This window comes from Crocodylus porosus, unplaced genomic scaffold (genome assembly GCF_001723895.1).
Source record: "Crocodylus porosus isolate Cpor-Errol unplaced genomic scaffold, CroPor_comp1, whole genome shotgun sequence".
Taxonomy (NCBI): domain Eukaryota; kingdom Metazoa; phylum Chordata; order Crocodylia; family Crocodylidae; genus Crocodylus; species Crocodylus porosus.
This window is the reverse complement of record NW_017728931.1, coordinates 35145525-35170254: the sequence shown is the minus strand read 5'-3', so window position 1 is coordinate 35170254 and position 24730 is coordinate 35145525. Positions and strand designations below refer to the sequence as shown.

At 41.4% G+C, this 24730-nt stretch overlaps 1 protein-coding gene across 6 annotated transcripts in view; it reads left to right on the top strand.

The window, feature by feature from the left end:
• Positions 1-24730, top strand: part of ERC1 (ELKS/RAB6-interacting/CAST family member 1) — a 467579-nt gene that overhangs the window by 346223 nt on the left and 96626 nt on the right. For all 6 annotated transcript variants that reach the window (XM_019544570.1, XM_019544571.1, XM_019544569.1 and 3 more), the window contains one exon: positions 19227-19371. In XM_019544570.1, coding sequence (XP_019400115.1) covers positions 19227-19371 — 145 coding nt within the window. The remainder of the gene's footprint in view (positions 1-19226; positions 19372-24730) is intronic.

Genomic DNA, 24730 nt, shown 5'->3' with positions numbered 1-24730 from the left:
AGGGGAGCAGTGTCATCACTCCCCTGCTGCCACATTTTTGGACCTATGGGAAGCCTCATGGACCAGATGACATAACTTCAGGAGCCATATCTGGCCTGTGGGCAAGGGGTAGAGCATCCCTGTACTAGAACATAAGAAATGTCATTTACTAGGTCAGGCTATAGGTCCATCTAGCTCAATATCCTGTTTCACACAGTGTTAGAGCAGGGATGCTGAGGGGGAGGTTGAACAGGGGATGTGCAGAATCTTCTACCCTCTGCTTTTTTCCTGTTGCAGTTTTTAATGTTCAGATGTTTAAGAACTATACCTAGTAAGTATGTACACAGAAATGTTCAACCCAAGAATACGGTCTTCATGGGATTTTCATATGGTTTAAAGTTACAGGGCTTTTATACCATTTCTGACCTAGTTAATGAGTTCATAGACATTTTGTTACTATCAGGAAGATCATCATTGTCTAGTGATTACAGTTAGACTGATGTTTCATACATCTGCAGTACAGTCCAGGATTCACCAAGGATTCACTCTGAGACCTTCAATAAGTCACTTCAGCTTTCTATGCTGTTTCCCACCTAAAAAGATGGTGGTGATACTGCTGGTGTCATAAGATAGTTGAGGCTTCATTAGCATGCTTACAAAATACTTGGAGATTTGTGAATGAAAAGCACAGTAGAAATGAAGTGTATTGTTATAACCAACACTGATCTACTAATGAAAGTCTGTCAGCAATCTGCTTCCATGGTTTAGATCAATCTTGCAGTGCTTGTCTGAAGCAGTATATGCTCTCCCTCCCTACAGCGTGCAATTCCAAGTTCAGTGCAAGAATAATGCAGAACAAAGATCAGATGGTGATCAAAAATATAATATTACGATCCCAACTTCACACAGCATGCAAATTATTTTAAACTAGACATCTGGAGAATTGTTTATCCTAAAAGCACATCATTGAGTCAGAATCTAGTTGCATTGATAATTCATACAGATCTCCTCTGCATTAAAAGACTTTGAGTTAGATGTACTTGTCACAAAAAAGAATTATCAAAGTAGGCTCCCCAGTGCTGGTCTACCTACCTGCTGTCCAAGTATTTATTTGTCATAAGGAGTTTGCAAAAATAGCCTCATCATAAAGCTCTAGCAAGTTCTTGGATCTGCACTACTACACCTTGTGTGCTCTGACATTTTTTAAGATACTTCCCATGAGTATATCCACCAGTAGAAAAAAGTCAATATGGCAAACTTTTTCAGAAATTTAGAATGGGTTAATAAACTCAACTAGCTAGAAAAGGTTATGAACTTCAATGTGGAAGAAGCTTGAATTTTATTTAAATCAAAATTTCAAAAACGATTTGGAATTTATGTACCAAGCAAAAGGGTGGGGGTGGGGGAGAAACCTTGTAAGGAAAGACTCCAAATCTAAGTGCATAAACAAAACTTTAAAAAAAGTAGTAAGGAGAAGCCAGAGAGCCTGGCCTACAAAGATAAAAAGTAGGATTGATCCTCAAAGAAAGCTACGTTCTGGATGTCAAAAAGTGATAAAGTAAGAACCGAAAGACATGGCAAGTTAGATCTCTCAAAGGGAATTAAAACAAATAGTAAAAGATTCTGTAGCCAGAAAACAGGAGGAGAAGTGAGACCACTTTATAGTAAGAGTAAAGATTTTGTACATGTGGCCCCACAATTAAAGTACCATATTTGCTCAAATACAAGATGAGGTTATTTCCTGATAAGCATGGGTGGGAAAGCCCCTCATCTTACATTTGCATAAAAAGAAACCTCCTTAAATACAGTGTCTATCATTAAACTGCTGCCAAAAGTAGCATGTGCTCAGTAATAGAAACCAATTATGAAGCTGGTTAAATGCACCCAGTACTGAGCATGACTATAAAATACCTGGGCCACATGGGGTAAACATGCTGATGAGAACTTTTTTTGTGTATGTTTGTGTGGCCCTTAAAAGAACAGATGGGCGTTCCCTCCATAGGGAACTGGAATGCAGACTGGAGGTACTATAGTACCTAGTTGTACCAAGAGAGCCAGATCTAGCCCTTACACCCTCCCCTTGCTTTTTTTTTAAAGAAATGTTATATGTTCCAAGCCAAATCAGCCAAAGCACATCCAAATCCATGAGTCAGTCCACAACCATAAGTAGCCCTACAACCGGCAAACATCCCCCCTCCCCCCACCAAGGGCTTCAGATATTTCTGAAGTCTTTTGGTGGGCATCCTACGTGCAGGCCCAAGCCCAGAGGTTTGGGGTTCAGATAAGCCGAAGCTTTACCTGCCCTCAGCCATAAGACTGCAGGAACAGGCTAGGGAAAAGACTTCCATTTCCATAAAACAGGCATTAAACCCCAGCACTTCAGCAGGTACTAAACCACACTGAGAAGCTTAAGGAAAACTGCCTTCTTGGACCCAGATACATAGTATTTCCCTCCCCTTTCTACCAAAGAGACCAAGATGTCCATCTGAAAAGGATATACAGTATGTCCCATTGAGTGCAGTCCCCATCAGCACCAGCTCTTTTTTAAGTCATGGTAAGTCACTATGTTGCATACATTTAGACTTCCTCTTCACTTCCAGAGCTGAGCTGTGCCTTTGTTTTCCATGTCCAATCATTCCTTTTTCTTCACCAGCCTTAAATGTCTGGAAAACATCACCAAACAAAGCCCCAAACACTTCACCCAGAATCCCTCTGTTGCCCCCACTCTCAGCCTGTTGCATATGATTAGTGTGGCTCTGCCCTCTATGAGGTAGAACCAGACCATGTTGCCCTGCACCTCATCTGCATGTAAAGTTTTGGAGCATCCCAGGCATGCTCCAAGGACACCTAGTTCTAGTCATGGGGGGAGGCGCTAATTAGCACATTGATCCTTTGTAGGGATAGGTGGAGTATGCACAAAGACTGACTTTGGGGAGCCCAGCCTAACGGACTATATGGTAAATCCTGAGCCTTTTGCCTTTGGATTAGTATGATGCATAGAGGGTACATCTACACATTCATTAATGTGCTTTTGTTAATGCACATTAAATTTAGTACCCACATTGTGAGGTACTAGAAAAAGGCACATTAGCCTATTTTAATGTGCATTAGCAAAAGTGCACAGGTTCTTATTGTAATGCTTTAATGTACATTAAAAGAATGTAAATTAAAGCACACGTGTAGACATGCCCAATTTATACTATATATAAAGTAGATACAAAAGTGCTGCTTAGAAGTATGTTTATGGATTAAGTGTGTTAAAACTTGCAGCAGTTTCAAAAAGGTAAAATGTATCAATTCTGGATGAACTAAGTCTGTAGATGGTGTATGCAAATTACTAAAGGCATGTCTATTTCAAGGTTGTTTTCAAATTTATTTCTCACTTCAACATGCTCGGGGAGAACAAGGTCTTGACAGTAAGGAGTGGAGGAAGGGGCTGTAGTGGGAAGAAGTTGGGGGGGTCAGTGCTCAAGGGGGCTAGCTGACCCCCAGATTTATTTGCCCTGCTGTAGCAGTGGAAGGGAAACAAATTAAAGGCAAACCTCCAATAATTATATTCTATACTTGGAAAAGTATAACACATTTATAAATTGTCCATATACTTAATATAATTACTGGGGGGTTGTCTTATCATCAGAGCCATCTTATATTCGGGTAAATACAGTAATGCTTTTGCCCTAGTTTTCAGTAAGGATGATGATGTGGGGCAAAGGAGCAAGTGGGAACAGCTAATGGGAATGATTATGTTGAGATGGAAATGATCATATTTGAAGAAAAATCAAAACTCAGAGAGATTAATCTGGCAGACTGCAAGAAGCCAGATAATCTACATTCCAGGATACTGAAGGATTGGCTCATGAGATTGAAAAAGTGGTAGCAGCCAACTGGTATCAGGGAGCTTCCATATGACTGGAGAATAACCAAAGTAGTACCTTTATTTAAGAATGGCTGAGGGAGGTGTTTGGGTGACTACAGACCTGTTAATTGAACCTCAATAATATGCAAGTCTTTTAAACAAATTTCAAAAGCAAAAAAACTAAAGAGAAAATGAGATTAAATGCATCAGGGTTATAACAAAAGTAAATCACATCAGATCAACCTGTTATCTTTCTTTGGGTGCGTCTACAAGAGACAGTTTACTGAGGAGTTGACTAATTAGCTCCTCACTAAAGCATCACCATCTACACATGTACCCCTATTAGGCTGGAGTAAATTAATTAACAGTGCTGTAGGATAGTACTGCCCAACACAACTACTGTCCAATGGCAGAGTCATTATTCTGCTGCAACACACATTTAGACAGTGACTAGGGCTGGCTGGGGCACAAGGGTGCTACAGTGCGGGGGCTGCCTGCTGGCTAGCCTCACACTGTAACACCCTTGTGACCCAGGCAGCACATTGAGCTGGATGGGGGAGCAGCTTTGGGGTGGCAGGCTGACTCCCAGGGCCCCCTGCCAGCCAGGGCTACACTGTCCTGCCTCAACATACAATCCTAGTTGCACATGTAAATGCTTTTCCTGGAAGCAATAAATTCTGATGTGAACTGCACAAAAATTTGTTGCATCATATTAATATCATGTAGATGCACCCTTTGTTAGGACAACTGATTATTGTAGACCAAAGAAATTCAGTAGATCTAATACATCTGGACTTAAGTAAGATCCTTGATACAGTGCCTCATGAGAAATTGTAATTCAACAGAGGATGGGGTTAGTACAAGAATTGTAGGTTAGAGTAAGACATAGAGTAGAGTAAGCTATGTTGGATTTGGAACTGTCAGACGAGGGCAATTACTGCCCAATTGGAGCTAATCTTATGAAATATGTTCATTCATGATGTTTAACACAAAACATAGGAGTGTGCTGATATTTGTTGATGGCACAAAGCTGGAAGGCATCTTGTATACAAAGAAAGATTGAGTTTTCATACATAAAGAACTCTTTGAGGGCTAATGAGACTAAGTTTCATAGTATAAAAATAAGACTTCTATGGACCGGTAGTATTAGAAGCAGTGGATTGTAGGAAAACTTTGAGGAGGCAAACACAATTGTTTTGTAAGATATACCAGTAGAACTGTCTTAAAGGTGGCCTTTAGGAGCACAGAGATATTGATCTGTTCAGGAGGAGTAAAATGACTCCCTACTTCTCAGAGTCTGTCCACCAGTGTCAATGTAATTCATAATTAATTTCAGGGTTGTTGTGAAGTATAGAAATATGCGGTTCCCCAGTTAATTCACATGGCCAGTTTCTCTCTTAATGTGGACCCTAAAAAGAAGAATTTGAAATTAAGAACCCTTAAATTAAAGCAGAATTATGTCTTATAGCACGTTGTTTGGGTTTTGGGGGGTTTTTTTGGTGAATGGGGTGAGACTGGGGGAAAATGAATGAAATTATACAGATTAGAAATAAATTTTAGAAAACAAAGTAGTACTAAAAATAAGACACATTTTTAACATAATGGATGAATGGCAGTAGTAAGCCTACATAGTAAAGGGATATTTTTCCATCATTTGAAATCTAAAATTAAGGCTGGTGATGGTATAACTTTTGAAAAGACAAACCACACCTCAAACTGAAGTTATCTGCTTTATGCAGTAATTACTGAGCAAGGTTCTATGACCTGCCTTATGCATGTTAGGTGATGATTATAATAGTCCTGTTTGCATTAAAATCTATACATATACAGCCTTGGAAGTCTCCTAGCTAATGTCAAGGCAAATAGACCTGGAATACTGTGGAAATAGAAAAAGTGTAAGTCTCCTAAAATGTGGTGCAGACAACTAAGTAGGCATGAGTTATTTGTTACAGAGAAGGAAAGGTTACGTAAACATCAGGACAGTGACAAAGTGCAGGGATTAGGTGCTTAAAATAGTCAGTAATACTTTAAACCGACAGCTAGATAAATGAAGAATTTCAGTAGCTGGAACTATGGGTAGAGACAACAAGATGACAGCTTTGAAGAAGCCTTTGAATTTGGGAGTCAGGTAATCAGGATTAGGTACAAGTGTACATAGGATTTACATAGGGTTGAAGTAAGAGGCACTTATATAACTTGTTAGACAAGTCTTCTTCCAATGTATGTTGCTTGCATCTAACCTGGGTCATTGATATTATTTTTTCATTCCAACTGGGAGAATACATTTTTCCTGTCTACATTCTGTCCAATTCTTAGTCATTCTAAAATGATTAGAAAATTTAAGTATTATCTGTAATGGTTATTTTGTCTTCCTCCGATTCAACTTTTTGTTATGAAACTTGGATTCATTATTTTTTGTTCTGTGCCGGAGTTTAGTGAGGTTAGTGAAAAATCAAAACTGTGATTTTTCTTCTTTTTTTGCTTTTCAGAGTCTGTTAAATAGAAGCACATTAGCTTTAGGCATCTGACAAGAGTTGGTTAATCTTTTCTTAATAATGAAGAGTGCTGGCATATGGACAGATGCGTATTTCTTTTTAGCATGTCTTCCTGCCACCTCCACCTAAAATGTGATTTGAGATTTATGAATGAAAAGTGCAATATGAGCATGAAATAGTAATAATAGCACTATGGTTACAGGATGGATGAATTAGAGTTGTTTAAGGATGAAAACAAGAGACCAAGAGACAAAATACCTGGAAACTGCTATTGGTTTCTACCACTTGACTTTTCTCTGCTTTCATTTATATAAGTATTACAGAGATGCTAATGAATGCTTGTTAAGTGTGCTGCTCTCTCAGGCGTTAGGGAATATTTTCTGTGTTCTGTTCAAATGCAATGGAAGTTTTTTCTTATGTAAACATTTGAGATTCTTCCGGTTATTGTGAAGGAAAAGTTCCCCCATTAACTCTAAACTATAAAATGTCTTAAGTCCTTAAACATACAGAAACAGTCCACATGGGATAACATTTTAATCCAAGAGCATTGTAAGCAGTACCATTGGTATGAATTGTTTTACCTAACAAACACAATTGTTATTTCCCTTTTTGAACAATTTTACTGAACAAGAAGTTGCTTATTTACTAGTTGTCCAATTATGAGGTATTCATTTAATCAAGTTCCCTTGATCACGTAAGTGTCTGATCTCTTTTCTAAAGGGAGCATATTAACAGGCTTATTCTTATTTGACTGCCTATTTTATGTTTAATTTAAATAGACATTCCTTTTTATGATAAGGCAGGCAGAAAGCCAATGCCATGCCAAAGACTGAGGGATTAGCAGTAGATTGAGAAATCCTTCATTTCTAGTTTAGATTATTTATGGCAATGACTTATATGAAAGCTGAAAGACCTGACCATTTCTCCTTATTGGAATATGTGGTAGCGGCTTTCAGTCCATTGAAATAATGTGCCACTGTGTTCTGTTGACCCAAAGTGTGAAACAAGACTATGTGGAAATCTGATTGTATCCTAGTAAGAATTAATTAGCAGCAGTGTTTCCAAGTGAGGGAATATAAACAGAACTAGAATCCAAAAAGCCTACTTGATAGGGGTGCACCAATAGAGATTTTTTTGGCCAATACCAATAGCTGATTTTTAACGAGCCATATTGTCTGATACCAGTGTAATTGCTGATATGCAGTGGGGAAGCTCGGAACACAGCATCTGGCTGGTAAGTCTGTTGTGAGGGAAGGGGCATGGCAGGGAGCAGATTGAGGCCCCTGTGATGAGGGAGGGAGTAGGGCTGGGGCTGGGGCAGGTGCAGGCACCGCACAGCCAGGCCGGGGCATGCAATAGAGCTGCAAGCAGCTCATCCAGGGGGTACAGGGAGGGGGGGGCAGCTCGTGCTGCTGCACCCACCCCCAGGGGAGGAATACGAGGGTGTGCCCCCTGGATCTGTGCACAGAGCAAGGACAGACTGCCTGCAGCAGGCTGGGGCCAGGGCAGTGCTGGGTTCTTCCCAGCAGGGGGCTGGGCCAGGCTGCACTTGGGCCCAGTGGTAGCAGTGCTGGGAGGGGGCTACAGGAGGGGCTGCAGCCACTTCAAAATCCACCATAGCCCCCCCAGTCCTCCCCCTCCCAACACTGGCATAGCCTGCACCAAGCACAGCCTGGACCAGCCCACCCTCTGAGAACAGCCTGGCACTGCCCTGACCCCAGTCCACAGCATCAGCCCACCCTTGCCTCGTATACAGATCTGGGGGTACATGTGCCCCATGCCCTCCAAGGGGAGTGCGTAGGGGCAGAAGCCACCACCCCCTCCCCACTCAGTCCCGCACCCTGCTTCAGCTGGGCAGTGCCTGCCCCAGCCCCACTCCCTCCCTTGCTATGGGGGCTCTGATCTGCCCCCCACTTGCCCCTTCCCCCACAACAGACTTACCAGCCAGGTGCAGCTGCTCTCGATGCTGCCAGACCATGCTTGTGGCCACCTGCATGCTGCGCTACAGCTGTGCAAATGTACATGGCATTTATCGGCCACATTATCGGCCATGTGAGTCAGCCAAAAAAAGCCGATTACCAATACAGTCAGTTTTCCTTGTATCAATGCCAATCTGATATTGGACCGATGTATCAATGCACTTCTACTTGAGTTACAATATTCCATACCTGTAAAACCAAACTGAAATCTAGAAAGAGATCAAGGGGTGAGACACTGAGAAGTGCAATATAAAAAGTATGCCCATGTTCCTGAATATGTTAAGGACAAAGTTTCTGGAAAACATTTTTTTGTTACCAATGGTTCTATGAGATATTTGCTTAAAAAGATGGGGAAATTATGGAAGAAAGAGCAATACAAGTAATTGTTTCTTCTTACTAAATTTAACAATCACCAGTTTCAGATTTTTCATGAAGTAGCAGTGATGAGAGAGTCATTACAGCCACCTACACACGTGGAGGAGACTCAATTAATCAAGTCTACTGGAGCATGGTAATAATTACTGTGCTCCAGCAGACTCCAGCATCACATGTATCAGCATCCCAGCACTGAAAAATGGAGGTGGGAATACTTTAACTAAAGCTCATTGAACAAGCTTTAGTTAAAGAATGAGCTTTAGTTAAAGCACCCTTACAGCCATTTTTCAGTGTGAGGATGTTGATACACATGATGCTGCTGGAGCTTTAATCTGAGAGGCTCTCCAGTTTCTCAGAGCTGCTCTAATTAAAGTGTGCCTTCCCCTCCCAAGCACATGAATAAATGCCCTATGAGACCACAGTATGGTCTCCCGAAAGGAAAAATGTAGGGTTTTTTGGGGTTTTGTCTGGTGATCCTTTGTTGCCTTGCACGTGTTGCCACTGATGTATGGAAGGCTTTGACAAGGATAGTGAAGAGACCTAGATTGAAAAGGTTAGTTTTCTGATTGCACACACCATTTTTGTCTCCATCTCAGCTTCTCTAGGTAAAACAGACAATTGCATTACTTTCTATATGGGGAAGATTGGACCATGGAATAGAAGTGGGTGGCTAAAACTCTGCTTTGACCAGGCAAAGATGATATTGGTTGAATAAGGCAAACAACCAGGAGGAATGATATGAATGGTATTGTCTTTTGATTCAATGCATGAGTCTGTTGTTTGTGAATTGAGTTTGAGTATAAGGTTTTAATTTGATTCCTAATTGCTATTAGAAGGGCGGGTAGCAGCTATGGTCAAACGGATTTTTTTTCCCTGTAGCAGTAGTTTTCTTGGTTTTTTTCAGATGTAAAACCTGCAATCAGCATACATACTTTGCCACTTCTGGATTTTGTTGCTTCCATGTGCTTTACATGTGGCTGCATCTTAATCTCTACAGAAACCAGATAATCAGCTGATTTGTCAAGCAGGGTGCCATTTCATGAGCATTTTAAACCAATGCTCAGAGGTGTACAGTGACTGCCTGTAGTTTATTGTAGTTAAATGTAGGTTCATTTTAAGATGTTAATTTTGACCAGTAAAGCTCTAATGACTGCACACCTACCCATTTATGAGTCTGCCCTTGCCTCATGATATACTTTTATGGTTAGCAGAAACGTTAGAGCTAAGTTCCATTGATTATAAAAGAGAAGAGGCTGTTGGCAGAGCATTTCCTGTTAGGGCTCTAAACCTTTGTTTTTGTTTCTGCCTAACTTTTTAACCATCAGGTCATACTGCATGGCCTGAAAAGAGCTGAAAGGGTTAAGTTGGAAGTCCAGTGGTAGCATTTTGTTCATGGGCCTTATTCTTAAACTCCTTATGTTACAGGAGAGTACACCCCCTGAGTCAACTGGTGAGTAGATGTGTGTTTACAAGAGTTTGTCAAAGGTACTCAGAGCATTATTGGTGCTGTCTTGTACAGTTGGTACAAATTTCTTCTAATAAATACTCATAACATCTATCAGCTTTATAGTCTCAGCTCTCACATATATTTCTCCCTAAGAAACCTCATGCTGACAGCTTTAGCAAATCCTGCTTGCCCAGCAATTCCTTATATTTCTGTCTAAAATATTGTTGTCACCATTTGGAGGCTATAAAAATACCTGCACAGTACTCCTGCCATGAGGGTATCATGGCTGTGCAAAGCAAGAGGAAGGTATAACAAATAAAATGTATTGAGACTTATGTGCAAGAAATAAGTTATGCTTAGCATGACAGGAGAATAATGGTTTTGAAGTATATATGGGGGAGGGGTGCTTGTAGAGGCAACCAGAAGTAATGCCAAGGCTCGTGCTTACAATGGCAAATCAGTTACAAAAAGGATTGTGGGCAGGATCAGAGGAAAATAAGGCTGGAAGGGAACTGATGAGATCCTGCTCAAGATCACCCCTGACTAAACTATGCCAGCCAAGTGTCTGTGTAACTTGCTCTTGAAAAATTCCACAGATGGAGATTCTGCGAATTCCCTAGGTAGCTTGTTCCCATATTCGACCACACTTACAGTGAGAAAGTTCTTCCTAATCTCCATCCTAATTTTCTTCTGCTGCAGTTTGAGGTCATTGACCTTTAATAGAAAAAAAATCAAAGATGCAATCAAAGATTTCTGTAAGACTGGAATTTATAGGTTATGGTATGTTACCAGGAGAGAAAATAGATTTGATCCTTCGGATGAGATCAGAATTGTTGTGATTATGCCAGTTCAGCAGTGATTGTAAAACTTTTGACAGCTAATCTTAAGTTTCATTCATGTTATTGCAGTATATACATGTTCTACAGATGATGCAAATCTAAGCTTATTAAAAGTAAAATAATTTCCAAAGACTGGAAACCCCACCAGTCCTGCACGGATTGGAACCTGTTATCATTCTGCTTTTACCACTGATACAGTGCCCCAGTACCATAGTCATGAGGAGTGTGCTCTGGAATACAAAATCCTTTTTAGAAATGTACTTTCCAACTCTATTTACCAAAAAGCCTCCTCCCCTTTTTGAGACTTGCCAGGAGAGACCTAGGAAGGAGTGTTTGTAGCTCCCTGAAAACAGAGTTCTGCAGGAGAACAATATTAAAGACATCCTAATTTGTATTGGGATTTGTAGGTCAGAGGGCAAATTTGGCTGGTCTGGTAGTTAAAGCATCGGTGGTGAATTGAATGGATCATTTTTGTCACTTCTTATTGGGGTTCTGCTGCTATCCAGCTCACTATTCAAGGAACACAACATATTAACCATTCAGTGCTGAGGATTACTAAGTAGTTTGGAAGGCTCTTGCTTACATTTTCAAAAGTATGCCGTGGTTCACCAGAGAGAAAAAAAAGGAACAAAAATGGTGATTCTCATACATTGAGGGTGAGCAGCATTTTTTATATTGCAGTTATAGCATTCACATCTACCATAGCGGTGTTTTGCATACTAATAACAGCACATGGCAAGGTAAATCTTTGTGAGCTGTAGTATGTTTCTTGCTTTCTTTTCCAAGTTGGTTAAAAATACTTTCATGAACCTCAAAATGCTTGGGTACTGTAACCACCAAATCCTGAACATCTTCATTAAACACTAGCATGAGAGGTCTCTTCTGTGCCATATGTTTCTTCTTTAAAGGCCTTTGAATTCCTGTTTATGTCATGTTCCAGCACCCTAAAACTCTCATTCAAAGCCACTGCAGCAGTACCAGCCCAAACTAATGACATCCCTGTTCAACTCCTGAGCATATATGAGGGACAGTAGCTTCCAGCCAGTTCCAATTATTTCAATTAATCTTTCTCTGTCATATGTAGAATAGGAAAAACCTTTCCATCTAGTTTGCTTTGCTGATTCTTATCTAGTTCTCTTTTTTCTGCAGTTCAAATTAGTAGTATATATTAGTAGTCTTCTAATTGCACATAGTTAATTACAGATTTTTTTTCCTTTGATTAAAGGAGGTCTTTAAAGTTTTGCCTTACTTCAAAAATCTACAGTGGGAATAAAGCCACATGAGGGATTTGTGTAATACACAATTTGTCCAGTTGTCTGCACAGTTAGACAGACATTGAGTGCCTGGAGGAGATACAGTCTTTAGCACAAAGTGCTCTTTGTTGTGTATTCACTCCAAAGGCACCAGAAGATTGCCACTTGAGGCTACAGGCCTGCTTCATCAGGATCTCTCTGAAAGCATAGGACTTGGCACGAGAAGTTTAGGGTTTTGAACAATACCTACAATAACCGTCGCCAACTTCTACAAACATTTCTACAAAGTAGAAATGTCTCAATTCTGGCCTAAGAACTGACTTCAAAGAGATGTTCCAGTGTGGGATCCTTCAGTTCTTTGAATTCTTCTGTCATAACTGAAGTTCTCAATCATCATCATATTTCCTTGGCACTGGAGGAATGCAACCCTCAGTTTCAGTTAAGCAACTGAACCACCCAGCATACAGTAGATGAGTGAACCTCTTCAGCCCAGCCGTAGAGCACAAAAGAAATGCTGAGCAGTTCTACCCTGGAGCAACCTAAAGCAGATGGGGAAAAAAAAGACCTCCCACAGCCTCCCCTCCAAACAGCTAGTACTCTGGTGAAGTCCCTAGAAAGAAAAGGTAGAACTATTGATAATCTTGAAAAGATACCTAGCACTAATTTTAGAAGTTTGAAATTGAACCTACTAAAAATTGTAGTACTTTAGCAAGCCACAATCACTGTAAGATCTGTTTTTACTGAGGCTCAGCACTGATCTATATAACACTCATTTCTCCAGTGAGCCCCTTTTCTCCATTCCAGCCGTATGTCCAACCCTCTGGAACTGAGTTTTCATACTTCTGGCACCCTGAGCCATTCTAGTTGTCATTAGGGAAAATCTTAAAATATGCTTGCATCATGATGGTAGCTTACATTGACATACCCAAGCTTGCTTTAAAAAGTTAATTTTTATACTTATTATGTCCTCTGGAATATTATTGTATGAATCCTGGAGTTTTGCCTCAAAGTAGCCACCATAGCTTGCAAAGGGCAGAAATGCAGCAAGGCACCCTCCTTTGATACTACACTAGAGTTACAGCTATGGGAATTATGGCACAGGTTATTCTTGGCTCCAGTTCTCTGAATCAGAAGTGAGGAATATAGACTTAACATTTGAAGAACAAGGTCCGCTTACTACCAAAGCATACTATATTTGAGAGAAACTGCAAATGACCAGTACTGTGGCACACTCTGCAGACTGTCCCAGCCTAGCAGTGGCCAGAAACATAAATTATTATCTATAATGCCTTGTTCCCAAAAGCCAGTTCCTGTTACTTTGTCTTATAGATACTTGTCAGGGTGCTGATTATCATCATAAGCTGGTTTCTCTTTTTCATAAAGCAAGGACGTCGTTTATCCAGTGGCTCTGGATCTGAAAAGAGAAAAATGTGCAGTCAGACTCTCTTAGTAAACGAAGCCAAGACTAGCAGAAGCGGTACTTAAATGTATGTGCCATTACCCATCTCCTCCACAAGTGACGAATGCCTGTAGGATAGGTTTGTCTGCAAGACAAACAGTAGGTTTCCCCTCGGGAATAACCCCAAATATCTCCTGTTTCCTCCTGTGCTAGCAGGAAGGACCTTCTCCACATGTTTCTTCAAATACTTCTTACTCATTGGATAATTCTAAATGAAGTGGAGAGACAAGGACTGCACATTTGTGGCCAAGACAACAATGGTATGTCAGCCTGCTTGGGTTATATCCACTGGCCCTCTGTTTCCCTGCTCCTGTCTCAAAATGTGCTCTGTCATGGGACTGATACAGAATCATAGCATCTGGCTACACAGATGTTTATCTGTTAGCCAATACTGACCTTGTTGTTTGGATCTAGGACATCCTCTTAAATCTGAGAAACCTGTCTCTGTGCAAGGTTTTTGCCATAAATGGAGAACATTTTCCTTTGGGAAATGGATAAAGGAATATCATCCATTTACTTCCCCTTGAGTACCCAAGGACAAAATAATCCTCTCCTGACAGCCAAATGGCATCCATAAAGTGACTAGTACTGCCAACTTTCTCATCAACAAATCCATTTTCTTACTGGTCTTTCCCCCCAAATTTCACATTAACCTAAGGAGATGAATCTTCTTTCTTTAGATGTATAATGCACTGTAGACTTTTACCTAGAGTCATCTAATACCTTTAGGCAACTAATAACTTGTAATTTGGGGAAAAGTTGTAAGAGAGCCTACTTCACTTCATAGGTTGTCCAAATATGTTAATGTTGCATATTGAATTATGTTAACTGTAGTCACTGTTTCCATACAAGAAAGGGAACAGGGCATTATTTACTAGGGCTACTGTTACCATAGTATGTTTTAGGCCAGGGGTGGTCAACCTGTGTTGCACATGCCACAAGTAACACGTGGCAGATTAGAGAGGAGATGGGCAACACAGCAGCAGGCAGGGCAGGAAGAAGAATGCAGAGCAGCCAATCAGGTAGGGGAAGGGGATCAGAGTAGCACTTGGGGAGGGTGTGGGGCTCATTTGTGGCATGCCTGCCCATAAAGATTGCCCTCCCCACTATTTTAGGCCATGGCATACAAAATGTTACACTAGTCTAAAAAGGAAGAAAGCCTTATACTGCTCTAATTTATTAAAATCCAGTGTAGAATTGTCTTGGGAAACTTATGTACATGTTGTGTTGTACATAGCTAATCTTAGGGTGGTCAAGGTATAAATGGGCTCTTTACCTGCTCCCCTGCTACGTAGTGGTGAACGGCTGTAATAGTAATCTGTTGTATGCACCTATACCAGTGCTTATCTCTCTGATACAGAGCCTGGTGTATGTCATCCTGGTTTACAAAATCACTGCAAATTACTACATAAATACATCATTTTTCCGTTGTGAAGATTTGCAGAACAGCGGCTTGGGGTTCAGTTGATATTTTACCAAGCACTACTTCTTGGACTTTAACATCATCTATGAATGCTTGATTTGGGAGAGCAGTTCTACAGTCTTTATTTAGATGAGAACTTCTCTGCCTATAGGCACTGACTTCTATTTTTGCTGAGGGGGCCTAAGATGATAGATATATGGAAAGCTTTATGCATTTCAGGTGGCAGCCCTCTTCCTGAGGGAAGCAAGGGCCCTCAGGCCTCCATGTACTTGGCATCTCTGCCAACTTTCAATCAGAGGTAGTGCTGCTTATTAATTGTGCTCATATTTGGGAATTCATGGAGGCCTTCAAAGAAGAAAGAAGTTACCCACCAGTATATTTTAATTGTCTCTGCAGTCACACTGCACCGCATGTGGCACATAGAGCCCATCTGGTGCAAGTTGGACATATTGAACTCCTTTACCGTAGAAGTTATTTTCCCACTTAACATATTTTTCTAAGTGGTCAATGGATATTTTTAGAGGGATACCCTTCAGTTATGGAATAAAAATCACACTGGATCAAGGGGTGGGACTTAATATAGCAAGTTCTGGAAATATGCCAAAAATCCTGCAAGAAAAGTGATGGTTTTGAATTCTGATCTCTTTCAAACCCTCTAGAATAGAAACTAGTTCTGTGCATGACAGAAAACTTGTGATCTTAGGTATATACCTATATGTAACATTTGTTTCTCATCCTGTTTGACAACGAGTTATCAAATTTTAAAATGATGCTTGGATGATTACATTATAATTCCCCCTTATAACAGACTTCTGTGCTTCTTAGATATTGGCGTTAACATTATGTCAAAATTGGAGAAAATGCAAAATTGTACTAGTAATTGTGTATTTTAATGTGACTATCGAAGAGTGCCAGGGCTAGAAATAGTAACAGATAAGTACAACTGCTTTCAGAACGAATTGATTTTTCTAAGCAGTGGTACTGAACCAACATTGATTTTGATTTCTGCGTCAATGCTTGCTGGAGTTTTCTTGGAATAAATATCCCATTACTTAAACCATCTGTAAAGATAGTATTCCAAGTAGTGAAGGACCAAAATTCTCAAACAAAAAAGAAAAACCTTATCATTGTGGTCAAGAATATATTTCCCTTTTAAAATAACAATGGTAGACTGCGATTAAAATGCTGAGAACTCATGACATTTATTATTGTAGTGTCCTACAGCAGCCTTGATTTTAGTTTTGCTCACCTTTCACCAATAGATTGCAGACCTCGGACCACTTGTACCATGTAGTTTAAGTCGGAGCACATGAATTCTAGAAGTGTGGTCTTCAGCTATATCATGCATAGCCTAAATACTTGAAGTTTGAGCCAGTACAGAAAAAGCTTCCGTTGTGTATTGGGAGGACATCAAGATAGATTCTCTCTTATCTATAGCACTGTAGTAGAGAGCCCGGTATGTCCCCAGGCAGGGGAAGACCTATATGCTGAAAGTGCCTATGGCAATAGGACAACAGGGCAGAGCCCTGTTTAGGCAGCAAGGACACTACTGCAGCTTAGCTAAAGAAACAGCAGTAGGATGCTTTAGAGGTTGATGGGACACAACTGTGACCAGTTAGGAGAACACATGACTAGAAAGGAAGTAGCCCAGGGGACATAAGCCTACAGGCCATTTCAGGTATTCCCAGGGCTAAGAGAGCCAGTGAGTGGGGAGGTGACTTAGCAGTGGCATGATGGCCTGGAGAGATGGGCTTTGAGTGGTTGCTTGCATTTCAGATTTAGTTTATACTGGAAATCTGGGTGGTAACTGTAGGGGTGGTAAGGAGGCAACACAGGGATATCTAAGAGGCATGCCAGGCTTTGACCCTTGCCAGGGGCAGAGGCACCAGACAGGGGAAGATAGGCAGGCTGAGGTTAAGAGAGTCAGAGTCTGGGAGTGAGGCACAGGCAGGTCAGAGGCCGAGAGGGCTAGAGCCTGAGCCACAAGAAAGCAACACAAGCAGGCTGTGGCTGGCGAGAGGCTGAGACTGACAGGTCAGGCCAAAGCAAGTGGGCCAGGCTAGAAGTGTACAGCCTGAGTATTCTGTAGGCCAAGGGCCAAAGCCTATATAGGAAGGCAAATTGCAAGAGTAAACACCTGCAGGACATGGGCATGACTATGGGGGAGGCTGGAGGCCACAATGAAGAGCCCTAAGGCTAATTAGGATCAGTAGTGCCATGGATAGTGACTGGCTCAGAGTAGTGCCAGCCAGGCACCAGTAGGCCTGCCTGGACTCAAGAGACACCCACGAAGAACCATGGAGTTTTGGTTAGTGGGCAGAGGGCCATGGGAGGTCAGTTAGGTTGGTTTGACATTAGTGAGAGCACTTCAGGACCCAGGGGAAGCCTCCCAATCTGTCAAAAGAACATGAAGGAATGGATAGTGAGATGAACAGGGATGTTATATACAGGACTGGGACTGTGGGCAGAATTAGGGCAGCCTAGGGGGCATCACAGCTGCCCCAGGGCCTCTCCTGCCACACACACTTGATGAGTTTGACTGAATTGCAAATCTACTTCCTGAAATTGTTGCAACTTAAAAAACTTAAAAAGTTAATGCTGTCTTTAGCTTAAATCTAAAGGTGATTTGAAGGGCTACAAAAACTTCAGAATGCCTTCCTAGTAGTGAAAATCTGCTACTTTTGAAGACCCAGCTTTAAACTCTGTGTTGGATGAGCATATTTAAATGAATTGAAATAAAATATCTGCCTTTTCCTATTAATCTCATTCTTTTGAATCAATTCCTCTCTCAGTCAAAATACCAGTGAAACATCATGCAGCGGTTTTATCCTTGTTGTCCAAGGTAATAAAAGTCTCTTTTGGACTTCTGTGTAAAATTTAGGAAAAAGTACATAGGGAGACAAGGGAACAGAAGAAATTTAAACAAAACCTCTGTTGATCCTATCAAGGGACTGGCTGAAATTATGTTTGGTATAAGAAGGATAATGAAATTGCGCATGAATAGATCAGAAGTGGTGTGTCAGAAATTAAGCCTCCTTTATGGACAAAATAATAGTGGGTTGAGGACCCAATAATCCCTTTTTGGCATCCTCAAGAAAGAGACTTCAGTAAAAAAATAATGGTGCCAGGTTGGAGATGTGTGGGCTGGAAGATACAAGCTTTACCATAACGGCTGCCTTCCATATAATTTCCTGGGCCACTGGTACCCATCATGACATTATTGACTTTTCTTAGCCGTATTCTGAAAGACGCTCTAACTTTATTAAGCCAGAGAAAAGGATGCATGTGACATCCTGATCTCCGCCAGCTAGGTTCTCTATATAACATCTGGAATATGAGAATTGGATTCCTGTTGTTATCCTCTCCTTATTCCTTGCCCTCCCCCCACCTTCCTTTTCTTTTTTTGTTTTGTTTATTAAGAATCCAATTTAACCAGCCAACACTGTTTCTTTTATAATGTTACAATGATCCCTTGATTAGAAAGACGATTAAAAGTAATGCCTAATTCTGGTATGAGCAACATTTCAGAATAGCTGATAAGATATTGTGCTGTTCCTGTGTGTGTCAAGCAGCCAGAGGAAAAAATCCTTACATGAGGGACAGAAACTGCATTTTCTATTATTGTTCCTCTTTTGCATCCCATTCTGTGTGTGTTTATGGAACTAGGAGAAGATTTCCATGAGAATAGTAGCAGCTCCAGCTCACCTCAGCTAACTTTTACTTTTTTTCCTCAAAAAAGAAAGCTATTGCCGCATTTAATGCCATCTAAAAAAAATGTCAGACAATGGGTACCCTTAGGAAAACTGTTTACAATGAAAAGAAAAGGGGATGTTGTTAAAATGAAAGCTTTGCACAATACTTTAGATTTCAAATGTTATATTTTTTTCCTTATTTTTCTTATTTTTTCATAAATGGTTATAAATATGTTTTAATGATAGAATTGATATCAGCATATCTCTGTAATGAAAGCCCTGAACACATGCATGTGTTTCATGTTGTACTGTGGAAGGGTCATGTTTACACGTCAACTCTAAGCCCATTACAGACTGACCAGAGGTTGAAAATCACTGACCTAAATTGTACAGAACACTCAGGCATTAATCTGCTCTTATTTTTTCCAGACAAGAAGCCCTTCTTGCTGCCATCAGTGAAAAAGATGCCAATATTGCTCTGCTGGAGCTTTCATCCTCTAAGAAGAAAACTCAAGATGAAGTGGCTGCACTAAAACGGGAGAAGGACCGCTTGGTACAGCAGCTCAAGCAGCAGGTAGGTAGGAGTGGGAAAAGAGAGAACAGAACCGCCAGGGTGTTGTTGTGAGCTTAATTACTCCGGTCTTTATACCTTTATAAACTAATAATATGGAGCTTCATTGTGTGTTGAGACAAGCAGCTCCATGAACTAAATTCAGTGATAATAACTGCATGTTGATTTGTTATATGGAAGATCATACTTCAAACTTTAAAATCTGAACATGAGTTTAAAACTCCATGGTAGCATGATGGGGAGGGCATGATCATAGCACAAAGGATTTCTTTGTGCCACTGCACTGGTAGTCACCATGGTATTAAATTAGTAAAAATGCGTTTATGAAAGGGGACACCCTTTGGTGGGTCCGTACTTTGTGCTGTTAGGGAGGAGCTCTGGGAATGAACGTTGCCTCCTGTAAAGTTGAGGACACCCTGCCACCCTTTAAATTGGGTTGTCAGTTCTGAAAGTAACACCACAAGGGAATGCCACATAGCATATGGACAGATGGAACATTCGTATGCTGTAAACACATCTGTAGCACTAAAAGGTCTAGGCAGACAAATACATATGTGCCCTGTAGTGCTACAAAATGTCAGATGTGCAACAAAAATGTTGCTAGATGAAACAGCAGCTTCTCTTTAGCACTACAGGTTACATGTGGACAGTGAACAATAGAGGGACCAGTTATCTGTTGGTCCCCCAGCATCCCACAGTGCTCTGTTTTCTCTATCCAAGAGGGGAGGGAGACAGAGTGGAGTAGCCAGTTAATGAACACTGCCTAGGTACTCAAATGTCATCAGGACAGGAGACTAAAAAGCCCTGTAGGTCTCTGTCTCCTGGCTCTGGTAGAGGGGTAGGGAGCAGAACTGCAGCCCTCAGGAGACTTGGGGTCTACAGCATGCTCACTGATGAGCTCCTCTCTCTGCCCCTATGTGGAGGAGGGGAGCCAAGCTGCAGGACTGAGCAACCCCTCTATCACACCTCCTGGCTAGAGAGTGTGCCGTTGCATGCCTTTGTGGCAACTTTTGTAGTGCTCTGGTGGAAGGGGGATGGGGTGCAGCAGGACGTTACGTCTGTCCAAGCATGTAGCACTACATTTTCTTAGTGCTTCAGAGTGCTGCAGCACTTGTCACACTACAAATGCTATATCTGTCCACAGCCATAGTTGTATGCAATATGAGAGACCTCACACTGATCAGGGGAAGGTTCTTTCTTCTTCCCTTTCTCCTCCATCTACCAAACAAAACAAACAGAACAAGAAAATGAAAAGTTGAGGAACTAAGGAAAAAGATCTGGGACCTATAAAGTCTGTTTAGAAATCTAAAGAAGTCACTTAAGCACCACTGGTCTCTAGTAGGTTTCTCCTCAGTCACTCCCATGCTGTATTTCCCATAACAGCACATACTCCACTGCCAGCTACTTGCATGCCTCCAATGACTGCCATCACCCTGCAAATTTCTGTATGTCAGTTTATCTGTCAGCAAGATGATTTGTTCAGCTACCAGAAGCAGAAATCAGAACCTTTTGCCTAACAGTTCCTGTCAGCCTGTGCCTGCATATTGCTCCCCTCAACCCACTCCTCCGCCCTCCAAAGTCATAAAAGGCCAGAGTGCAAACAACTCTTCTCAGTTCCTTCTAATCACTCTTGGCTAGGAGAGACAACAGTTAGCAGTGTTCTCACTATTGGTAGTTTTCCTGGCTTTTTTCCTACTGAAAATCTTGTATAATAATGGCTGGTTATTAGTCATGTTGGACAAAGCACTCTTGATTCTGTTAACTGGTGATTGTAGTAAGGAATAGCAAAGTAAAATGAGCAAAGTAAGAAGACTGTTCAGAGTTCTATCCAGAAACTCTGGATATGTTTGATACTTTGCTGGATTTTCATTTTTTGTTAGAGTATAATTACAGTTGTCTGAGTTACAATAGTTGTAGTATTACAGTTTATTACCATGCTTTGTTTTCAGAAATCTAACACTCTCTCTTTTAAAGTATAAAATATTTTGTAGTTCTCTTTTGTACTTTTGCTTTGCTCCAAAGCCCCACACCCCCTCCCACAAAAAAAGAAATAGCATCCTGCACAGGAAGGTTATTGCACTGCTTCCTCCTTCTCTTGTTTTTCATCTCAGATGTTCTTGCAGCTTGTGTTGCTTTTGGATTTCATGTCTGATGTCTTGCTCACTCACCTTTGGAGTAACAGTCAATCCATTGTGAATGCCCACCCATTCCTTGAAGGTCTGAAGCAGAATTTCTTCAGGTGGAAAACTATTTCCACTTCCTCATATATATTGTAAATCATGTTAGCATTTCCTGCCTTATGGAAGCAATTATGAATGGTGTCAGCTTTAAGAGAGTCCCAAGAATGACTCGGCATGTGAAGAGCACCCAGAAGTGTCATTCCACTGGCAACAGCGACATTTTGTATTTTGTCAATTTCCATGAGTGTTTTGTGACATGATTTTATTTTTTGTATCTGTTCTTCATGTTTTTGATAATGATTTGGTCAAGAGGCTGCATGAATGAGGACATGCTGGCAGGAAAAAAAATAATCGATGTTCTGTAATACAACATTTGGCATATGTGCTGTATAATTATCCAACGATTAAACAATTTCTTAACTTTTCTTGTAAGTTAAAGTTCTCATCCATTTAGCAATTCCATGAAAATTGTGCTTGTATTTCATCATTTTTATTTGTTCTGGTGAATAATCTTGACACTATGGAAGCATCATGGACTGTCTGTTAACCAGAAGTGTTCTTCTTTCATTGCCTGATACACTGCTGGTGACCTGCAATGTAATGTAGCCTTTCTCCTTTCCAGCCCAAAGAGACTGGAAAAAATGCTGAAAGCAAGGGTCTGACTGAAAGAAAAGGCTAGCTTCATCTGTGCTGAAAATATCATCAGCAGAATACTCTTGCAGCAGTTCAGGCAAAACCTATAACACCCATCTTTCTGCCAACATCATTCTGCATCAGCATTCTGCTTTTCACCATTCAACTTTTTCAGCATGATGCAGTATCTTTCCTTCCATCTGCTAAGCCAGTCAACAGTGGGTTTAAAATCATTATGCCAAAATATCATTGGCAAGCTTATTGCCTTCTTGACAAAAGATATGGCTGTTGATTAATACATTATGCTGTTGTGTATATGTGAACCAAAACTGGAGTGTTTCTTCTTACTTTACTGTCTTTCTTCAATTTCTTGCATTTACAGTTGGCGTTGAGGTTCCAAACGTAAGTGGATTCAAGCTTCTCTCTTAACTTTAAAATTCTGCCGAGACAATTGCAAGACAACAGCTTTGCTACTGCTTCTCTTTGATGGCACTTTCCCAATTGCTGGTACTCCTTCAATACAGTTAACCTTTCAGAAAAGCTGATGCCTTTTCACTCTTATTTGTAGTTTCGGTTTTATTTGTAGGTTGATCCCATGAGAGACGATGTGCTCAGCAGCTACCTGCTGTTGCACAGCAACCTAGCTGTGTACATATAAGCCAATATTCATGCACATAAGCAGTGTGAACCAAAGTAGATAGATAGCTGGCAGAAGAAAGGGTTTGTTCACACAGACTCTGCTTGAAGATTTTGATTTTAATATGTGGCTGATTCAGTATGTGCAGCATTTTGGTTTTTGGTTTTGAGTCTTAACATTCAGCTGATTCATTAATTAAAATGCGTTCATGGCCCAAGTGGTCTCTAAGGTGCCTATACAGGTGTGGGGATGCTGCTCCAGCCTGCTGTAATTGCAGCATGTCAAAGCATACTTGATTTATCGGGTCTGCTGGAGCATGCTAATTAGCAGCTTTGTCTCATGTATCAAGCTCATTGAACAAGCTTTAGTTAAAGTGCCCATGCAGCCATTTTGAAGTGCAGGGATGCTGATACACAGGACACTGTGGTCACTTTAATTAGAGTAACTCTCAGAGCCACTCTAGTTAAAGTGCCGCCTCACCTCACCCTTGGAGCACATATGAAGATGCCTTAAGATGCCGCTCTGCTTTCTTCCTAGCTTCAGACTACTTCTCTCTCTGTCAGGGGCAGGCAATTATTTTGAATGGAGGGCCACTTACCCAGTTTTGGCAGGCTGTTGAGGGCCGCATGGGTAGCCCCACACCTTGACAGGTGCCCCGCCCCCTGGTCACCATCTTGGGACCAACATTCCAATGTCTTGGAACCAATGTCCCAGGACCAGCACTGGTGGGGCCCAAAGTGAGTACCTGCAGTGCAGGGCGCCAGCCATGGGGCGGGTGGGGGGCCGCTTTTCTCCACACAGGGAAGAAGCCCAGGGAAAAGCTGAGCACGGGGAGGAAGTGGCTCCTCCCATGCCCGGTGTCCCATACTGCAGGCGCTCGCAGCCCACGTGGGGCTGTCCGGAGCGGGCACAAGCAGCCCCACACAGGCTGTAAGGAGCTTCAGCACATGGCACCAGGCGTGGGCACGGAGGGGCTGTCTCCCCCCCGCGCTCCTTCCTTGCCTGGGGTCCCCCCCCGCCACTTACCTGAGCTTTCCGCCAGGGCAGCCATGTGCTCCCAGCCCAGAAACCCCAGCTGGGGTTTCCGGCTGGGGGGCGAGGCTGGGCAGGCACTGCTGTTGTGGAAGCCCATCAGGCTGGGTCCTACTGCCTTTGGTTCCTGTCATTTTTGACAGGAACCAAGGGCAGAGAAATATTAAGTTTCCAAATTTTTTTAGGGGCCTCATGGGCCAGATAGAATGGTCTTGCAGGCTGGATGCAGCCCACGAGCCATATTTTGCCCACCCCTGCTCTATGTATTCTTAACAATATGTGCCATTTTAAAGACTAGTTGTTGTGTATACACACCTCAGCTGGAAAGGAAACAATACAGTTAGCAAACAGAATCGAGACATCTATCTGAACCTTCCTTCTGTTCTTAGCATACACAGTTGAACCTCCAAGAAAAAAGCAGTGCTTCTGCAAGAAGCACCCTTTGGCTTTTTCTGTGCCTACTTCTTTGTATCTGCCCCCAAACCACTTCGTAGAAAGTTTGATGGTCCTTTTTGGTCTGTTTCCATTCCCTATCCCATCTGGAGGCCATCTGATCTATTTTTGGGAAGCCAGGAACAATAATACAAAAGATCAACAGGTACTCAAAATTATTCAGATTAGATATTCTGTTTGTTTCTGTCTTGTTTTTTCTCTACGCCTCATATCCATGCTCCCCATCTCTTATCAGGCATAGATCTCATGAGGAGATTCTCTTATTTTTCAGAACTACATATCTGTTTCAGATATAAAAAAGTTTCCTGATTTCCTCTCCCCACCCCCAAGCCAAAAAACATTTTGAAAAACAAAATTGGGCATAAATAACCTCTATATTCATTTGTAGCTCAGATTCCTAGCCTCAATAATTCATAGTTTCATAGTT